General features: G+C 30.4%; 1 protein-coding gene across 10 annotated transcripts in view; it reads right to left on the reverse strand.

Moving 5' to 3' along the window:
* LOC139523355 (AMP deaminase 2-like) overlaps window positions 1-18,218 on the reverse strand; it is a 49,422-nt gene that overhangs the window by 26,665 nt on the left and 4,539 nt on the right. For 3 of the 10 annotated variants that reach the window (XM_071317256.1, XM_071317253.1, XM_071317254.1), the window contains 6 exons: window positions 14,708-14,746; window positions 11,616-11,763; window positions 11,101-11,290; window positions 6,584-6,607; window positions 2,952-3,177; window positions 1,244-1,373 (listed from right to left, as the gene is read on the reverse strand). In XM_071317256.1, coding sequence (XP_071173357.1) covers window positions 1,244-1,373; window positions 2,952-3,177; window positions 6,584-6,607; window positions 11,101-11,290; window positions 11,616-11,763; window positions 14,708-14,746 — 757 coding nt within the window. The remainder of the gene's footprint in view (window positions 1-1,243; window positions 1,374-2,951; window positions 3,178-6,583; window positions 6,608-11,100; window positions 11,291-11,615; window positions 11,764-14,707; window positions 14,747-18,218) is intronic. The other 7 variants (XM_071317260.1, XM_071317261.1, XM_071317257.1 and 4 more) reach the window with 3 other exon arrangements.

The following is an 18,218-nucleotide window of genomic DNA, read 5'->3' on the forward strand; positions in this document are numbered from 1 at the left end:
ATAAGGAAAGGAACATGTTTAATTTCATTCAAAAGTCCCCCCACTGGCGGCCATCTTGGATGACGGATCGGCTACAAAGTAACAACACTTGGTCAGCACCTCATAAGGAACATTCATGCCATGTTTGGTTTTATATCATTCAGTGGTTCTCTTAAAGAAGTCATTTGTATGCATTTCCCATAGGGTCCTATGTTAAACTAAGTCCCCTGCTGGCGGCCATCTTGGATGATGGATCGGCTACATAGTAACAACACTTGGTCAGCACCCCATAAGGAACATTCATGCTATGTTAGGTTTCATTCCATTCAGTGGTTCTCTAAAAGAAGTCATTTGTATGCATTTCCCATAGGGTCCTATGTTAAACTAAGTCCCCCGCTGGCGGCCATCTTTGATGATGGATTGGCTACAAAGTAACAACACTTGGTCAGCACCACATAAGGAACATTCATGCCATGTTTGGTTTCATTCCATTCAGTGGTTCACTAGAAGAAGTCATTTGTATGCATTTCCAATAGGGTCCTATGTTAAACTAAGTACCCCGCTGGCGGCCATCTTGGATGATGGATCGGCTACAAAGTAACAACACTTGGTCAGCACCCCATAAGGAACATTCATGCTATGTTTGGTTTTATTCCATTCAGTGGTTCTCTAAAAGAAGTCGTTTGTATGCATTTCCCATAGGGTCCTATGTTAAACTAAGTCCCCAGCTGGCGGCCATCTTGGACGATGGATCGGCAACAAAGTAACAACACTTGGTCAGCACCTCATAAGTAACATTCATGCCATGTTTGGTTTCATTCCATTCAGTGGTTCTCTAAAAGAAGTCATTTGTATGCATTTCCCATAGCCTCCTATGTTAAACTAAGTCCCCCGCTGGCGGCCATCTTGGATGATGGATCGGCTACATAGTAACAACACTTGGTCAGCACCTCATAAGGAACATTCATGCCATGTTTGGTTCCATTCCATTCAGTGGTTCTCTAGAAGAAGTTCAAAATGTAAATTGTTAACGACGACGACGACGGACGACGGACGCCAAGTGGTGAGAAAAGCTCACTTGGCCCTTCGGGCCAGGTGAGCTAAAAATGAATTTGTGATTTGACCTTGTCAGATAATGACTAATAAAATGAATATCTGATTTGACCTTGTCAGATAATGACTAATAAAATGAATTTGTGATTTGACCTTGTCAGATAATGACTAATAAAGACAAGAAGTGTGAAAATAAATAACTGAATCAAACCTTTCTTATATTGTAGAAATCTCTGTGTGATACTTCCTTCTGTGCTGCAGACTCTTTAAGTTCATTCAGTAATATATGCATATTAAACTGGGCAGACAAGTAGCATAACCTTCTGTAGCAGAATGATTTTCTGTAAAACACAGAGGAAAATCATATATTTGCAGCTTAAGTTATGATGCTAATATAATTTTAACAGTTTTATTATAATCAGTGAACAATATATTGCAAGAGCCACACTTTAATTGCTGCTCTTCATGTTGATGCATGAGTGAAGGTCTTCAATAAAATTGAGAAAGGAAATGGGGAATGTGTCACAGCGACAAAAACCCCACCATAGAGCAGACAACAGCCGAGGCATGAGCTGAAGTTTTTATAACTTATGATAAGATCCAGATCACTGATTTAAGGGGGGGACGGCTGGGTTAAGGTAGACAACTATTTTTTTTTTATCTGTAAGGTGTTTGTCACAGTCACTAAGAGCAATGGTTTTTAAATTAATTTTTCAATTATCTTATAAAAAATTATATATGCGCAAAATGTTTGACACTGGAAAATCCTTTGGAATAGCAAACTAATACCTTTATACCAGTTTTTTGTTGAACTCCTAGCATAGAAAGATGTTTCTCAAAATATTCAATTATTTTTCAATAAAAAGTAAGTCTTTTTTTGCAATTTCCCTTCCAATTCTCACCAAAAAAAAAAATATGCACAACTACATAAGAAGCACAACTACTGTACTGAATTAAGATCCACTTCTTCCCATACTTTTTAAAGTTTGCATTAAAAAAAAAGAATTTTCCAATTTCAGAAAAAAATTATATGCACATATATTATGCATAACAGATGTACAAAATTGTATCCATGTCCTATCTATGCCTTTTGAGTTTTTGCATCAAAAAATGCAGACAGAAAAATGAACAAAGAGAAAACTATAGACATCCAGCATCATATATGCGAACTGATCAATGTGAGACCCTAATAACGTAATTCCTTTCCATGATGAAACATCATTTTAGAGATTATTATCAATAGAAAAATAAGCCCTTTATGCAAAATCCCTTCAAACATCATGATTTATTGTGCAAAAACAGGAAAGGAACTCAATGCTAAACAAAGTTCTAGAACATAGGGAAAACTGTGTCAAAGTCATTAGGGAACTGTATAGCCATAAATTCATAGGATAGATATATAAACACTTAATGAGATTCAATCCAAAGAAGTTTTAGTCTTACTATAAAATCTAAATTAAATGCATGCATTCATTATTGGTAACCCACAACAATGCAAAATTAGTTATATTAGTGTCTCGGGTTGATACGGTGTGAGATATTGAAAAAGCCATATCATATACACTTTATTATATACATATATCTCAACTTTTATTATTCTCAAGTAGATGTTTTTTATGCGACATGACGTCATACAGATAAGGTTTGAAATGACGTCATACAGATTACAGGTTTGACATGATGTCATACAGATAAGGGTTTTGAAAAAACCTTTGCAACAGTGACTGCAATCGATGATGTGAAGTCATACAGATTAAAGGTGTGATAAAGCTTTTGCAACCGTGCTGATATCGATATCATCACGGGTGGCTGATACAGTACGCTTGCCATTGATTGTATTACACATACAATTTATCTGTATTTACTACTAAGTATATAATAAACCTATTAATTCATTGAAGTTCAAATATTTAACTTACAATGGGCCATCACTGATTAGAGTATACATAAGATTCTGATCAGATATAAACGTTTTAAGAACAGGATAAGGTAACTCCAACGGTTTATCATTGGCAAGGGCTTCTTCGTCAGCGTACACATAGGTCACTCCCTGCTTCATTTTAAGGTGACAGCCAACACTGTCTGGGATTGGTACATCAAAAGGATCTCCCGTCTTTGGTGGAGGATCTATAGGATGACTCTTCTCTATAAAACAATAGATATACAGCTTCAAATATTAGCAATGTTAAACAATAGATATAAATTATCAAATACCAGCAATGGGAAAGAAACACAATAGTTGTAACTAAACAGGGATTGATATTTATTTATAATGTGACTTAATAGTTTATGTTAGAGATAAATGAAATTTTATATCACAAGGTTAGCAACTTTATGCATTTAGCTTTATAAATAAATTGATGGGAAAATTTAAAACACTGAACTGTTCATGGCCTCATCATGAAAAGAAATATCAAAACAATGTCCTTGGCCTCTACATGCTTGTTATTTAAAAACAAGGTGTTATCTTTTTATAAGGTAAAATATAAATGGATTATGTCTATCATCAACTTATAAATAAGACTAAGATAAAACTGCACTGGTTTAAATTCCCATAATTTATATTTGATTTAAACTTCAAAAATATACTGAAGATCTTTCAAATTATACAGATTTCCTATATTTACTTGTCATACCAGAAGTGAAGTTAGAATTCTGTATCAATGGACTAGAATTTAACGTAAGATATTTGCTCAACAAAACTGCACTTTTTTCCTATAATTGCATTAATACAAAACAATACTTTAAGTTAGGTTATCAAATTTCTTCAAAATTTATGAGTTATCTACTTCAAAAAAAAAAATGTTAGCTGTGTACTTGTTGCCTGTGATGAAATTTCAAAAGTGTTGTTTTTTTCAAATCTAGTTAAACTTTAAAAGCTTAATTCTGCTATCAAAAATCCACAACACAATAAACCCACTCATTATTATCTACAATTCAGCTGTAGAAATAAGCCTAGCTTGCCCAATGTTATTGTAAGCAGAGCAGTTGTCTATTGAATTTCACCAACTTACTACCATTTCTACAAAAACTATTGGTCAAAACCCCTGTAAGTATATGTCAGTATATATACTCCATCACATCTAGGATATATATTAACTAGCAGGAAAATGATAAATTACATATATTAGGTCATCCTTGTTGGTATTAAAGGAAAAAATAACTTTATTACACTTTCCCCCGATTTTCCCCAATTTATAATATAATTGAGCAGTATAAAAAATAGTTATTATCTACATTTGTTAATATAAAGAGTGACTTTTAGGAATCATATTTTTGTAATGCAAAAATTAACCTATTTATAGAAGTTTAATTTGCCCTATATACCTTCAGCTCAGATGTTGTGTCTTATTTCAGCTTTTTATTTACAGTTCAGCAATTCTTTTAAATCAACTTTGCCAAGTTTATCAAAAAAAACTATGCAAATTGATATGCTTGTCATCCTGAAAGATTTAATTTTTATAAATAATAATTTCCTAAATATCTATGATTTTGGAATAAAAAATAAATAGGCAAAATTTTACATTGCTCATATATATTCATTCTAAATAAAGAATGCTGGTGATAACTAGAAGGGTTTTTGGGATATACTGAAGGTTATGGAGACCAATGACACCCATTGATGTTGTAAATACCATTAGCCTATCCTTACAGCTGATATACTTCAATGTGTACTTCATGCATAATAGTCAGGTTTGCCTGTGTGTTAGGCTAACCACAAATGTTTTATTACCCACTTGAAAATATAGCAACAACCTGTTCAAACAGGTTTTTCAGTCATCGATGTGTTACTCATCCCAAGCAATAACTTCTGTTACTGTTTCAATGCAGTAATCATAGATTATAGTTTTTTCAAGGTCTACCAAAGGCAAACAAGCAAACCTAATTTGTTGTAAACACTGAAGTATAGGTGCTGTAAAGCAAAATGTAGGTCAATGTGATCCAGTTTTAATATATATATGGACCTCAAAATGACAATATATCCTTCTTATATGACCTGTGGCTGTTAAGTTTAAAGACAAATCTATAATAATTACTCTCATTCTAAAAACAGAACTTTGATGGTCAAGGACCCTTTATACCTTCACTTTTTTTTATGAAGAAGATTTAAGTTCTGTATAATTGATATGTTCTTATATCAGTCAGGGATATAACTCTATAGGGTTATCACAGAAAATAGTTATTACAGATACTTTCATGAGTTGTCTTCTCTTTAATACTTAAATTTTCTAAATCTGTAATAGCAAGTTTGTTATTTGTAAAATAAATCATAAATATTTTAATTTTTTATTGGGCTCTAGGGTACTCTTGAAACTTTGCTCAGAAACTAAATGCATAGCCTTGATTACTAATTTTTGAACTATATTTCATACATTTTTCATTTACCATAGTAAATCAATGAGACAAGGCTTTTAATGAATAAACATAGCTGTAATAACAAGGCTTAGTTATTAAAGGCACGTAACTTATAATATGAGACACTTGGGAATTACTGGGAAGCTTGCACAGAACCTCATTACATGATCTGATCATTATTCCTTACAATAAATTAAAAGACATTGTAGTTAAGCATGATGTTTGTCTTAGCAAATGCTTTGGAGTGATGTAGAGAAGCTGTGATAACACCCTTTAGTTATTACAGGAATATTTTTTCTCTAATAACATAGGTGTATTATGCATGATTGACAAACTATGAACTGTTATATCTTTCTATAGTTAAGTATACATAAAGACAATAGTAATATCAGTAGAACTTGTATACATTTTAACAAAACTAATGATGTATATTGTCCCTTTGAAACATGTAACATACATGTGATATCACAGTTCTTTGTTTTTTTAGTCCACCATTACATATGTACAATGTATGTTATTTTTCTGTAGTAACCCTATAGAGTTATATCCTTGACTGTATATTAAAACATAATAATTATTACATATGTATTTGTTTACCACATCTACAAACATCTTACAACAAAAGTTAGTAAATTTATGAGTTATGCTGTATTAAGTTTCATAAATATCTGTCCAGCTTTTTAATATGGGATAGCCTTTATCATTAAGTTGACAGAGACAGAAAGATGGGCAGGGCAATTCATATACCCCCCTCTCCCCCCAAAAAAACATGGGAGGGGGGATAATGAAGAACTGCATCATTCACATCACTAAAAATGCAAATCATTCACTGGCTAAAATCAGCAAAATACATTAAAAAAAAAAGGAAGTACATGATATGCAAAAGGAAAGGTATAGGGAAAATAATCATTGAGACAGCAACCCATCAACTAAACAGCATTCAAAAATCAATGTAGGGACAGGTGATTATGACTTTTAACGTCCCGAATGTAGTTTAACAAGAAATCACTCCATTTTTACAGGTGAAAAATATTAATGTATATATTACATAAAGCGTGATGTCCTGTGAATAACTTACTAGTTTACAAAGTCATTAATCTGTTAAACGTAATTTTAAAGAATACTTTATTTATTTGTGTTACGATACAGTGTTTGAAAACGGCAGGAAAATTCACACATAATCAAACAACAATACCTTTGGAATAGTAACCATCGGCATCTACAAAACAATGTACATTCTACATCCTAAAAACAAATTAAAAGGGGGAGCAAACTAATTCATGTGTACTACAATCAATCTCAGTAAATTTGTTACAGCCTCACACACATTTTAAAACAATCTTGAAGATGAATATAACTGGTTAGTAAAATGACTCTGTTAATATCATTTAATTTACAACTGCTAGGCTACAGATGATAGTGTATGTAATATTTAAAAAAAAAAAAATTTACCAAATAAATTCTGCGTGAGAAATGATGAAAAGGGGGAGGGGGTTAAAATATTCAACTGCTTAATTTTTCAATCATTTTCAGGACAATCAATTGTTTTGAAGAAGAATTAGTAGAATAAATATATAAATAATAGAGACTTATACTTTCACTGAAATTAAAAGTCATGATGTTTAAATAGTTAGTCACTCTTGAGGGTATTTCCTTGCCCTGAAGATAAATATCACCAATAAAAGTAAAGTTGTACTCAGTATTTAATACAAATTTATTTCACGTGTATAATATATCATATTCTTATCAATCTGTTATTTATTAATTTTTTTCAAGGGCAAGAAACAGAACGTGTTGAGATTTCTTGTGTATTTGCAGAATCCATTGTATATTGTCTATAATTTACCAATATATTGTAAATATATATATTTGTTAAAATAAAGTTTAAAAAAACAATAATTGATACATCATCCTTGAGAGTACTCAAAATATTTCTTTAAAGATTAAAGTATTAAACCAATAGATACTTTATGTTGATTTATTTTCTAGTTATTGTCTTGATTGTTGACTTTTGAATAATAAATCAGAATGTTTGCATACCCTCTACCTCAAGTTTTTTTTTATCATGATATATGAGAAAAAAAATTGTAGTGCTACTTTCCTTGAATATTCACATGATTCAACATAAAAACCTATTAACAAAACAGATTAAACTTAAAAGTTGGAAATTTTTGATACCCCTATTGTATTTTAACATACAAAGTTTTATAGAAACAAAAAATGTATTTCAAAGTTATATGACTCTCCCATTTACAGACATTTCAATCTTATTCTGAATTTCATGACACATCCTCAATAAGTGACATCAATAATATATGTACCAAGTATCATCAATATCTTTTAAGGCATTCATTAGGTTTAATTTAGACATGACTTGCATAGTATGACAGTGAGATTTGTATGTAACCCCCCCCCCTCCAACTTCATGGAGGTAGTATGATTAGTATACTTTTGTTAATCTCTATAAGAAAGGCATAAGAATCCCTACCAAAACTATAAAATATATATTTTCATTCTGAAGTAGTCAACTAGTTAGGAAACTGTATGTAGGTTTTAGGGATATTCCTGTGCAATTCCTAAAATAGATTTATCAAGCTTGTATAATTTTCTTATTCTCATAACAGCATAGCCATACTGCATAAAATGCATAAGCCTAATCAAATTTTGGGATAGTTCAAATTTCTTTATTAGAAATGGATAAGATTTACATTATGTATCAAAAGGAGACTAAAACATTAAAAAGTACAACTGGACGTCAAAAATTGTCAAGTAACAGTATATACTACAGGCAGAACAATTCATATATTATAACTTTCAATAAATAGTTCTATTCAACATGAACATGAACATAGAATTATATAGCTAAATAAAGAAAGATTTCACTCTAAGTGCAGATAAGAGAGAGCCAGAAGCAGCTGAGACTATATGAGCAAGCTAGAACATTAATCATATCACTCAATAGAAAAAGCTGACATTTTTCTTGCCCATCTATACACATTAGGCTCATATTTTTTTCTGTATCATATTTATATTATATTTTACTGTTTAAAGAGGTCTATATTTTTGTTATTCATTTTTGGAATGTCAGAGAAGCTGTAGCTGCCAGTATGCTATTTTCAAAATAAGTGAAATTGAGAAACATTTATCAAGAGTCCAGATTTCGTTCCTAAACGATTTGGAACTAGTTTCATAGAAGAAAAAAATAGCCTGGTTACCAAGTTTTTCAGAAGGAATGAGGAATTTTTATATCATTACAGCTAACCTTCTTTTTATTTTTTTATGTGATTACAGACAAGTGTCTAACAGCTGACCCAAATATCTTTAGTTTTAAGATTTTTAAATATATTATTGGAAACCAAATGAAACTTTTCCACAGAGTCATCTCCTATTGTTCAATTTATCGAAACTTTTGTCAGTTCTAGTGTCCCATTAGATAAATACAATAGCTATAGTTCTCTGTGAAGCTTATTCACCAGGACCTTTAAATTTCTTCTTTGGACGAGAAATCCATCACTCATGGATTAATATTAATTAATAAAGTAAAAACATTATCTTCTAAATAGATGAAAAAATATGTGTTAAGTAAAAAAAATGCATGTGAAGTTATATTTATTCAAAATCAATATATATGTATTTTCAATCTGTTTTATATAAACATGAATTTAATCATGAAAAGTTGATTTCTGACAAAATTTTTAGCATTGCTCCTGTTAAAATTTGCATTTTTGATTGTTTTTGTTTAGTTACAGAATACATTTAAGAAGGCCATAATTTAAACATTGCCTTTTTTCTAGTTTTCATTTGTCAAACACTAAAAAAATCAAAAAATCAATAGGAACAATGTTGAAAATTTTGAGAACAATAGCTATTGTATTTATTATAAGGGACAATAGAACTGACAAAAGTTTAAATAGATTGAACAATAGGAGATAACTGTGTGGAAAAGTTTCATTTGGTTCGCAAAAAGTCATACTAAAATAGACATTAGTCTATTTTAGTATGGCTTTTTGCGAACTGAGCATGACAATTGCATGGACACTTTTAAACATGATAAACAAATACTGTAAAAGAAGAAGTTTTTGTTGTGTTGAAGATTTTATTTCATTTTTTTAGTGAATATATAAACAATCCATGAAATTAAAATCCCAACAAAACACTAACATATAAAGAGCATTATTTACTCCAACTTGAAACAAAGCAAATTATTCCCCAAATTTCTCTTTAAAAAAAAATGATATTTTATAAACTGAAATTCACTTCATTCATTCAGCAAACAAATTCCTATTTTCTTTTCAAAACTAAGAGACAGAAAAGATTTACTTTTTGAACGTTTTTTTGTAATAGGTGAATTTAAAGCTTTTAACATTTTTTTACCCAAAAGATTGCAAGATTTCATTAAATACCAGTGCAAAGAGCATACAAAGTCTGTATGTATTTCATACAAAGTCTGTATGTATTTCATACAAAGTCTGTATGTATTTCATACAAAGTCTGTATGTATTTCATACAAAGTCTGTATGTATTTAACACTGTGTACATTTGAGTACATTTTGAAGAAAATCTGCTATATTAAAAGTATTATCAATCTGAATATAAAGCAACAATTAAAAAGCTTGAAAAATGGCAAATTTATATACTTCCTATTGCCATGGTAATGGTTAATTGTTATACTGTATTAAACTGTATGTAAAATCTATATAATTTGATTACATGAAAAAGTGTTATTTTATATTTTTTTTTAAATGTGCACCAACAGAGTGAAATTAGTATCACTTCAAATTTTAAACAGAAGAAATTACACACATTAAAATTCCTGCATGAGGGTGCATTTATACCTGTCTAAACTGAACAAGCATTACACACAATTTTGCTATGGAATCCATTTTTGTAAATTCTGAAAGAATGGATCAAGAAATTTTGTGTACTGTGGATTCATTTATTATCATGTGTACCAATTTTTATGTTTTTCAAAGAAAAATTGTATTTCATGTTGTTTTATGAATTCTGCATACACGCAAAATTTGTTTTCACATTGTTCATTTCACCTTAACCCACAAAATCCACAGCATTTTGACGCCACATATTATAAGAATCCATGTACACTTGGAGCTATCCAAGAAACTGACAGCAAATGGACATTTTGTCTCTCTTGATTTCGCATCAGTGTAAAATAGATTACTATAATTTTTGGGTCACTTGAGGTTCAGTTTACACAAGTTTTGCTGAATATTCAAATCGGAAAAACATGATTTAAAAGCTGGCAAAAATATTGAAAATATCACCTTCTTTCATAGCTGAAGAGGAAAAGATGCGATATAACTTTCTGAAAAAAAGACCCCAAAAAAAAGAAAAAATTCCCCAAACATACAGCAACAAGAATGTGTCCATAAAACATGGATGCCCCACTTGCACTATCATTTTCTATGTTCAGAGGACCATTAATTGGGGTCAAAACTTGACATTAAAATTAGAAAGATCATATCATAGGGAATATGTGTACTAAGTTTCAAGGTCATTGGACTTCAACTTTATCAAAAATACCTTCACCAAAAACTTTACCTTGAAGCAGGAGAGACAGCTGGCCGAGACAGAAGAACAGACGGAAGGACGAATGGATGCAACGACGAAAAAACATAATGCCCCTAGGTGGGGCATAAAAATAATTTCCCCTAAATTAAATAAATGTTCTATTTAAATATTCTGTTTAATTACCTTCAGGGTTGAGGCAATTTCCAGCGAAACCTTCCTTCATGCCTTTAAAATCTTCATTGTCCAGAAGATTCTGAAGAAACCTGGCCGTTATCTTAGGAAAACTTTGATGAGATAACATCATATATTTCTGTCTCAGTATCAAGGCTTTGACAAGTGCTTTTGAGGCATGTTCTAAGTCACTGATGTGTACCTGAGAAATAAAATCTTAGTAAAATAGACATATTTTTATCAAACTTTTATAAATAATCTCTAAAATCAAACTGAAAACAAATTTCTAAGATTAATCAAAAATTCTTTTAACATGATAGAAAATGGTTAAAGAGTTCTTAAACCGGTATACCTTATAATAAATTTGGTCTTCTTTTTTTGTGTGAAAAAAATCCCTGTGCTTTTTACTTTTTAAAGAGACAGAATTAGTTGCAAAGCTTTAAAAGTAGAGATAAGATGCTAAGATCAGAGTAAGATCTGGATCCTGTTAAGTCAATGGAAATAAAGTTTCTTAGGTGTAATACTACCCCACTAGTATCTTCTCCACTAATGTTAATCCTCTGGAAATCAGGGGCCAGGTCATATTCCTCCTTAACTTCTGGAAACTCAGAAAATGTGTCTTCAAAAAATGGAAACTTTGGTGTATTACTCTCTCTGGTCTTCGGTTCTTTCGCACTGAAAAAATTAAATTAATTAAGTTTAGTGACAACGGGAAAAGCTATTTATATTCAAATATTTATAAAACACAGTTCGATTGGAGAACAAACTCAATGTATTAATACATTTGTAGTATTTCTTCTAACAGTCTTTCAGGTCATTTGCATATTACTGACTTCGAACCAACAAATTGTTTTCCTGAGAAAAAAAAACTAATCTAAAATGGAAGAATAACAAAAATACATTTATGAATTTCATAATTTTCTGTACATGAAAATAAATGGACTTCAAGTCCTGATGAATAAAACGTTTTTTCTCATATAAAAATATAATGAACCAGGGAAAACACAAAAATTCATTAAAATATATCATCAAACCTTTGTTCCCGCTTTATAGCTGATTTGCTTCCTACACAAGAGGACATAAAGATCATTTCAAAGAAAATGACAGTAATCAAGTTTTAATCAAGATATATAACCATCCTATATAAGAGTCAATCAATGTAAAAACCATATATCTATTGACATAATGTTGGTTTTTGTTAATTAAGTAATGAACATGCTATATAGCCAGGCTAATATAGTCTTACTAATCACTTTTATCCAGACACAGATGAAAGTATCCTGAATACCTGTTCATAGTTCACATATATGGCTATATTCTAAATTAATTAGGTCCTCTGAAAATTTCAAATACTTTAAAAAAATTAGAAACTATCATATACTTCAAAGAAAGTTAATTAGAGATGTGGATTAAATAACTACTTCATTTTCCTGGTGTTAGCTTTGAAATATTCAAAAAAACGAAATACAGCAAAAAAATCAGAAATACAAGTGAGTATATACAGAATATGGAGTGGAAAACATAGCGGAAGGTAAAAAATCATCGATCTTCTTCAAAATTGCTTATGGTGCAATTTTCCATACCTAAAAGTCATGGTGCAATTATTTTTTTTTTTTAGAAAGTTTCCCTAAAAGTATACACTCTAAGAAATCTTACCATGATAAAACCTTGAAGTCTCAAATTAAATTTGTTATTGAACCATGCACCTATAGTATCAAAGAATAAATTTCCAATCCACAATTTTTAAGCAGATTATTAAAAGCAGTTACATAAAATGTGTGAAAGAAGCAAATAGTCACCAAGCTAAATCAGAGTTTGTCGAAATTGTTATAGCACTAATCTGAATATGACTAAATTCTTTGATAAAATAAAGTTTATATGTATGCCATTATATCAGTGTTGTTATATTACTAAAATAGACATATAATTTTCCTGAAATGTTAGTTTACAAAATTGTTGTTAATAGAGGTTTATTTCATTCAAGTCTGTTCCTTAGTATATTGCAAGTTTTAGTTTTCTCAAATCCTGTCAGTATAGTCCACTAATATCAGAGTTAATCACCTTGTTTCTAAATTTAAACTTCATTGTAATGAAAAAAATTACATATATGGAAAACTAAACTAAAGCACTTTGTTTAGGTATATTGTACAAGTTTTAATCTATCAAAAAGTATATATCCTGATATAAAAACATCATTATTCACAATGTGCATATCTTTTGTATAAAGTGCATTCAAAGAATTTTCAAGAAAATGTGTTTATTTTACTTCATTCAAAGCAATACATGCAGTTAAAATCTTAAACAGTAGGTTTCATTGTCTAAAAGATACAATAATTATAGTCTATTCTAAACCTGTACATGTACTTCTCAACTAGCAGTCAGTTTACATTTCTTTGTATTTCACAAAGGTGCATTAGAAAATATGGCAGGTGACAGTAAACACCAGTTAAATGATAAGCATTAAAGTAAAGCTGTATTTGTTCAGTAACTTATATGGAACTTTCCTCCTTTATCAGGCTTTCGTAGGGTAGACTAGTATTTTGAAAACCAAAAGTGTTATTTAATATTTCCCTAAGGGTTCAATGTACAACTTAAAGCCAACCCTGGTAGCAACACTGGTGGAGTAAAGGGACCATACAAACAACTGACAGCTATATTGGTTTAACAAGAGGCAACATAGTGTTGGCAGTTGGGCAGAAGTCTTGATTAGTCTGAGACATAGAAGCCATTATACATGTTAGATGTTTGATCAGTACAAAGTAAAAATACTAGGCATACAAACTGTTAGAAGGAGATTTTCTCTGCCTAAAGTTTAATGTGAAATGATTATCATGATAGTTGTTAACAGATTGACTTAAACCCTGAAGAGTGATAAACTTAAGATCATACATGTATGCTACTTGACAGATGGGCAACATATGCAAAGTAATTGATTGCCTTAAGCTCATATGTCACCATGACAGATGGAAAACACACAAAAAGTGATTACCATAAGCTCATGTATGTTACTTTTGACATAGCAGTTGAGCTGACATAGACAGCATATAATAGAGCATATTTGCATATATATATCTGTACACAACTTGATTAATTCTGTCTTCAAGTTATTAATTATGAATATGACAGATTTAGGTACAATTCCTATGTCTACATTGTACTGTAACAGTTATAGTTCATAATAATTCACATGGTACCAATTTTCTAAGATTTTATGTATTTGATATATATATCTATAAAAAGGAAAAATTAAATACATGTAATATTATTTTACTGTTGAGGAATATATTCTCTTAATGAAAAGTTGCATGTATATAATATTCAGGGAAGTAATTCTGAAAAGCTAAAATCCCTAATACATGTACAATAATAAATTATTAAGTTTATCAATGTCACTAATTTGATAGATTTCAATGGCCTTTCATGTAAGTGCTAATTAAAGGACAGGAAACTATTAATGAATTAAAATTTTAATATTTTTTTTTAATTCATTTTTCAAATCAAGAAAATTGGTGCAATGGAAGACAATGAATAAAAGTATAGGTGTGTGTGTAAGCTACCCTATATACACATATACACATGCTGGGTTCTCTGGATTACATGAAAACATGCAGATAATTACCTCTGTGGGAAAGGTGGAAGTTTGAGCTTGAGGTCTGGCCTATTAAGAAAAATAAGGTTAAAATAAACCAATGGTAAATAGTGTATTTTGCAATTCACATGGCCATGTTGAGTTAGCTGCTGAAAGCAATCAAGTCTATTAACTCTAGGGCTGAAAAGGAAACATTATAAAAGGACCTAATGTCAGTAATGTGTAAAGGAGCGGTCTTAAATAAAACTTTCTGCTTTTACAGTGTTCATTTGTGTCATTAAGTCTAATCTGTACCAATTAAAACTGATTCAACTAATAGACAAATCAAGAAACATGACCATAGAACTTTGTACTTTCCATGAAAAGTTATTTCTCTAGGCAGATTTTTACTTGACTATCACATGTATCAGGAAATAGTTAATTCTAGAACCCTACTACTGATCATACGCCTGCCAATTCTAATTATTTAAATTTGAAAATTACTTCTTTAACAATTGAAACAATTTTGCTGTCTATTTATTTCAAATTTAAGTACAAGTGATTTCAATGGATAATTTACTGAAAAATGGATTATATATGCTAAAATTTCTTCAAGTACCTCAAGTAATGCATATAGTTTTCTTTCTTTCTAATCATGTCATGTTACATGCATATCAGGATAAGAACATGGTAATATGATATGAATATGAACCTTGCCTAATACCAGGCTAATACACTGAGCCTGATTTTAATATACTAGTTCACAAGAAAACAGTACATATTTGTACTTTTTGAATTAACATGATTAATGATTGTGTAGTAAATGGATTTTGGCTGGACCTGAGACTACTATAACACATTATGTGTTATAGTAGTCTCAGGCTGGACTTAACAGATGCATTAGACTGTTAAATGACATTGATTGACAGTTCTGGATCATGATTTATTAAAGTACCAACAAAAGATTAGGATTATCATCTGACTGAAAGAAAACATTTTAATATTTTTGTCTAATCAATTAACCTATTATTTTCATTGTATGCATTTATGTTCATCATTTATTTAAGGTCAATTTGATTTTGTCTGATTAAATAATGTAAATGTTTACGTATATTGAATTCAGATTTGGTTAATCTACAGTTAAATTTTCATTGGGGTTTTAATTTCGTGGATAATTCTTGTCCACGAAATAAAGAAAATTAAATCCCCAACGAAAATTTCTGCTTTTACAGTATATAGCTTTATAGAAGTAGTTTATGCTGTCAGTGCCATATGATTACCATCCTTATGTCATCATTCTGCTTCATTTGTTGCAGGTGAAAAAAAAAATACTTAACAAATTCTATTTTCAATGTATTACTTCTAAAGCAATTTTTAAAAACTTTTGATTGATCTCTGTGTTGTTACTTTTAACAAAACAATCCTTTTGTATGAGTTATCTCCCCTGTCTGGTTTCTTTAACAATTTTTTTTTAACAATTCTTTATATAAATTATCTCCCCTGTCGGGTTTCTTTAACAAATTTAAAAAATACTTTTTATGAATTATTTCCCCTGTCTGGTTTCTTTAACAAACAATACTTTCTATGAATTATCTTCCATTTCTGATTTCTTTACGAATTTTTTTTATGAATTATCTCCTCTGTCTGTTTTTTTCTAATAAATACTTTTTATTACAATGGCTAACCATAACATAATTAAATTAGTAAATATATGGTGGTTAAATGAAATATTTTCACATTTGATTTTTACACAAGTTACCACTGTTTTAAGATGTCTGAAACACTGGGATATTAAATACTGGAATAATCTTGAAATATAGAAATTCAGTTTCATTGCTGTTCTATAAACTTATCAAAATTAGTAGGATAAGACATGTATTTAAGGGTCTTTATTAGTTTAAAATAGAATCATAGATAAAACTAACCAACCCCTTAACCATCCATCCAAGGCTAAGCTTCATTCAGAGATAAATTATTACTAAACATTCTAGGTACCAGAATTTTCCTAGTGACGTAGTGTCACTTTTTTTGCTTAATTGCTTGATTTACGATTGATTGCATTCCTCATATATATATACAACTCGTCTAAACATCAACCCAACAATGTTAGATCTGTAAATTTGCTTTCGCAAATTTTTGGTTCTTCCCTCGCCGGGATTCGAACCCATGCTACTGTGATATCGTGACACCAAATCGCCTGCACTGCAGCCGTCCCGCTAGACCACTCGACCACCTGGGCTCTCAAAAAAAGAGCTTTCGCTGGCCGTGTACATATATATATATATATATACATAAAGCCAAAATTATTTTTTTATTAAGTATTTTAGCATGCCATAATACAATTGAACTTGATAACAACACAAATTTATTTCTGTGGCCTTTAATACTGTTATGACCTTGCATACTTACAACTTTTAAGTCATAGTATATTTACTTACACACCTTTGTTAACATACCACTTCAGGTATTTACTACATGTATATGTCCCTGATTAACTGCAGTGTACATGGCCACTGTGTTATTCTCTTCTATTATAATTAGGAGAAAAGTGTTACAGTACTACTGATATACATAGGGTACACTTAGTCATGTTAGTAATGATATATATTCTTGTCTTGCAATCAATGCGTCATTAGCATATTTTGCACAAAGTTTTGAACAGAGTTGTGCATTACGCAATAGCCTTTTTATTTCCATTTTATAATCTTTATCATTTGAACATGTAATTAAATTCTTGTCTTTTTCCTTCTTTCTCCTTTCTGAAACTATTTTGGTTCTCAAACTAACATAATATAGACACCCACTTGTGAAATTTCTGTTTGAAACAGGCATGACAGGTAAATTAACAGAGGCAGGGCTTAAATACATTTATCACATTGGTTGTAATGAATTACATAGATTTTCCAGTGAAATGAAAACCGATAATATCACATGTGAAATAAACGTGGTTATTTCACTCCTCTGACGTCATACAACAATAGGCGTTGTCAAGAGGTAGATATAAACGTGGGATCAAAACAAATAGTGAATGCATAAAAAAGATATAGTTCCTTACATTTTCTACTTTAGTTTAATTTCATTAAAAAAGCCATTTGCCAATGTAATAAAAAGAATAACTAATCAAAGAATTCAAATAGCGAAAATTATTCAACGCATGACCGAACAACACTGATAATTCACTCATACACTACACACATTCGTGATTAATATGTTGTTCAGTCACTCGTTGAATATTTTTTTCTATCTGAATTCTTCGATGGGTTATTCTATAAGTATTTCTTTTTATCTTAAGTTGGAAAAGATAAAATACAAAGTAACACAGTTTTGAAAAGCTGCGGTCATAAAATTGATTTATAATAATTAGGTAACAATATGTCAACAATGCCAATGATTATTATGATCAAAATTGATTGGAAGAAATCACTTTACGAGATGTTGGTTTATCTATAGGAGCACCTATCTGAGAAACAATTTGAAGTGTGACATCACCATTAGTTGAATATTTGACTTTGTGTTACTTTTAATCTCTCAATAAAATGCTTAAAATAACGTAATTATTGCA

Source organism: Mytilus edulis, chromosome 5 (assembly GCF_963676685.1).
Source record: "Mytilus edulis chromosome 5, xbMytEdul2.2, whole genome shotgun sequence".
In the NCBI taxonomy this organism is placed as follows: Eukaryota; Metazoa; Mollusca; class Bivalvia; order Mytilida; family Mytilidae; genus Mytilus; species Mytilus edulis.